The following is a 3632-nucleotide window of genomic DNA, read 5'->3' as shown; positions in this document are numbered from 1 at the left end:
TAAAAAGAAAAGAGCAGGAGAAGCAGCAGTGTGAACAGATGGAAAGAAAGAACCAAGAAGAAACTAATCCATGTGGTTACTAGTTGGTCAAATAAAAATAGGAAATAATAAAAATAAAAAATACATATAAAGATAATGGGGTCGTTTGATAGTAAGATAGATAGCTTTACCTAAAAACACAGTTTTGATGACCGTAAAATTCAATAACCCATTCCAGGGACCTCGTAAGTATCCATTTCTATATATAACTTAAGTAAAAAGTATTTACAAAGGATGTCAAAATTAAATAAATTAATTAATAATGACTTAAACCTGTACGTAACTGGATTCAGTAATCTGGTTGATTTAAACTCAAGTAATCCCGGATTGGATTAAAATTAAAACTAATTCCTTACTCAGCTTGTGGCCATTAGTAGTAGGTAAACATGTAGAAAAGTAAATCTAGGAGGTACCTACATAACATGTTTGACATCACTGCGGACGTTATGGTAGGTTTACCTTCATTTATATTCTAATGAGGGACTTACGAGCAGCAAGTAGGTAGGTAAATATTGAGTTAATTATTGGACAGGTAAGTAGGTTCTAATAGATAGGTAGAAGATAATAAATTTTCCAATATCCTATTGTGGGCAAATTTTTGGCAAACAAAATACAAGTGTAATTTGAGCTCATGTTTCTAAATTCAAGACTGCTTCTACTTCGACTATTCTCGAGATATTCATCAGGCAAAATGTTACAAAAAATATCCTCCCAAAGTGAGGTTTTCGAAAAGCATCATTAGGGCCATTAGGGGTGAGTTTTGAGGAGAAAGGCTAATCAAGATTCGAAATTCCAGACCAAAATTATCTCCTCACCCCAAAATTTAACTCAAAATTACCTACTCAAATATTCAATTCAATCTGTCTACAGATTTCGTTTCTGATTTGATTTTCTATATTTCGAAATTTTCAGTTTACAGTTTCTAATTCTATTGTAGCTATGATAAATGCCTTTTCCAATTGCCTTACGTCACGTCTATTCTAATCTCAAACTATGGGCTAAGTTAAACTCCTTTTGTCTCGAAAATAATCTATCTCCAAAATCGGTATTAGATCGGTCAAAATGGACCTTTTTTTGGCACAGTGTTTCGGTCACATGAAATGCATTTCCACTTCTCCTGTGCTAATCTTTACACCGTTATGTAGCTATGGACTTTATGTATGCCCTAAGACACATTGCTAATTTTAGCATACCAATACTTGGTTTACGACCCATCTTCTCTGCCAAACCATACTGACATGCTATTATGGGTGCTGTTCTCGATTTATGACGCGAATACCTGCTTACTTATGAGTACATAGATAATTATTATTATAGGTACCATAATTGTATACCGATGCATCTAAGTATCTAATCATATTGGGTGGGGTATAAAGATAAAGTCTTCAATTACCTATTACCCGCCTACCTCCCTATTTCCAATTTTTTCCAATGAATCGTCTTAATTTCTGAGGAATCCCAGGCAAGTCCATCTTTATCCTGATTTTCTGAAAGATTTTCATTTGGACAGACTTGATAACTGCGGCCACGGTTAAAAAATCAACATTAAGGTTGTGGTTATGTACCGGGTTGGGAAAAGCTCAGACTGGTTCAGACAGGATATTGTTTGTACAGTTTGGCATGGGAGTGGTAACTTAAAAGCAAGGTTAGTTTACCAACCTTGCCTATCCCAACCAGGTACATAACAACGACCTAACTCCTGAGGCGTTCTCTACCACCTAACCAGCATTCTACTTACCCAGACAAGTAGGACAGCATGCATGTTTAGGCTGGACCGACCGCACACAGGGCGTACTGCTAGGGCACTCCTGTTGATAGCAGATCTTATGCCCCCGTTCACACCGACATGATATACAGGCGCCTTCACGCCACGCAGTACCATTCTTACCTCCACAGTCTTTATCATTACCGTCATTCCTGAGGGAGAAGAGAGAAAATTAAATTGATCTCATCACCTAATGGCCATAGTGTAAAAGTGACTTTAAAACAGGGATTCCTAAACTGTGGTCCGTAACTGTAATTGGTTTTTCCGGACATGGAAAGTAAGTAGGTCCGGTTAAGCTTATATGAATTTAGGAAACAGCTTACTTACTCGACGACAAGGGCGGTGATCTCATCTGCCCCCGCGCAGCGCGGACAACAGGTTCCCGGTTCCGGAGGTCGTGGGTTCGAGCACGCCGCTGCCGGGCATTGCTGCGAGTAGCACAGGACCTTGCCCTCCCGGCATGTACAGTCTGTACATGGGTTGAGCGTCCAGTGTTGACCCTCTAGCTTGAGTTCCCCGTGGAAGTCCATGCATACCGCAGCCTCGTGCCCGCTGGATGTGGCGTCTGGAAGAGAGAAATGTTGAAGCTGATTACAGGTTGGTTGAATTTGGTTTTGGTTAAATTGGTGCGGAAAGGTCATCTTATCTAATGAATAGGTCTTTCGTTGAAAAAAAAATTCTATGGTTAATAAATACAAATATAAAGAATAGAACCTTCACTGAAGTTAAGTATCAAACCAAGAATCTCTTGACCATCAAGGATTGAGGAACCCAGGGGTAGAAATCATAACCTTGATGCTAATGGCGGGCTTTAGCAACTCAGGATTGAGATGAAACAAGAAATTCTCCATTCTTAATCCTAAAGTGAGGTGATAAACCTCAACCCAAGACTGGCCAAAAAAGTCTGGTTAAAAGCTTGAAAGTTGAAATGTGTCAATAATGCTCACTCACCAGGACAGTACGGGCAGCACTGTGTAGAATTAGCAGGGATAGGATGTTGACAGGACAGCGTGGGACATGCAATGAGCGTGCACATTTCTCTCCCATCAATACAATGACATTCCCGACAACCATCCCGCCAGATCTCTGAATCATCCCGCCATACTCCGTCTTCTGAAAAATGAGAGGAAACAACAATGTAGAGCTATGAAACTAGTCAATATTCATATCTTAAAGAGCTGTTCAAATTTAATGTGTCCCTCCATCCCTCATTAGATGGGCGAGAAAAGACACAGTACTTCTTATTTAAGTAGGTCCTGTTTCAACACAAGAACATCAGAGAGCAATCCGTTGAAATATTTACAACCGAAGGACGACTAGAACGAGTGCAAATTTCTTGTAGATGGTGGGCATCAAACCAGGGACCTTCTGTATGGCAAGCAAACGCGTTACCACTAGGCTAACCGTGTCCCTCAATTTCTAGATCTCCTGAAAAAATTGGATTTTGGGCTACGCTACGCCAGCTAAGCCCACAACTCAAAATTTTGGATTAGGTACAGTTCTCATTTTCCACGTACCATCATCAAATCATCATTCAGAATTTCACTTGTTTATTTATTGAAATGTTGTTAGCAAAATGCTTACTTACCAGTATAGCAAGATTCGGCCGCTGCTTCCCCTTCAGTGGTGGAAGTAGAGGAAGGTTTGCATTTGCACATGTGGCACCCATTCTCATCTCGTGCGTAGCCGTGTGCACATTGCTTCTCGCACTGATTCATAGAAGGACACTGGGCACACCTAGGACAGAGAAAGAAAGTAATGAAATGTCAAAATCGTGGGCTAAATATAGGTAGGTACCTCATAGAAAGTCGTGTGATGTTCATAACAG

At 40.0% G+C, this 3632-nt stretch overlaps 1 protein-coding gene across 2 annotated transcripts; it reads right to left on the bottom strand.

The window, feature by feature from the left end:
* Nucleotides 1–1754: 1754 nt before the first annotated feature.
* LOC103515290 (cysteine-rich motor neuron 1 protein-like) lies at nt 1755–3560 on the bottom strand. 2 transcript variants are annotated; one of them, XM_026828030.1, is made up of 4 exons: nt 3393–3560; nt 2756–2914; nt 2132–2369; nt 1755–1956 (listed from the first exon to the last, which is right to left on the bottom strand). In XM_026828030.1, exons 1-4 carry the CDS (start codon nt 3520–3522, stop codon nt 1770–1772), a joined length of 714 nt encoding a protein of 237 aa, XP_026683831.1. In that variant the 5' UTR covers nt 3523–3560; the 3' UTR covers nt 1755–1769. The 2 variants fall into 2 exon arrangements, with proteins under 2 accessions (XP_026683831.1, XP_026683830.1); XM_026828029.1 differs by having other exon boundaries at nt 2756–2917; nt 3393–3559.
* Between the last annotated feature and the right edge of the window lie 72 nt (nt 3561–3632).

The sequence above is a fragment of the Diaphorina citri genome, unplaced genomic scaffold (assembly GCF_000475195.1).
Source record: "Diaphorina citri unplaced genomic scaffold, Diaci psyllid genome assembly version 1.1 scaffold1313, whole genome shotgun sequence".
In the NCBI taxonomy this organism is placed as follows: domain Eukaryota; kingdom Metazoa; phylum Arthropoda; class Insecta; order Hemiptera; family Psyllidae; genus Diaphorina; species Diaphorina citri.
This window is presented reverse-complemented; position numbering and strand designations above follow the sequence as displayed.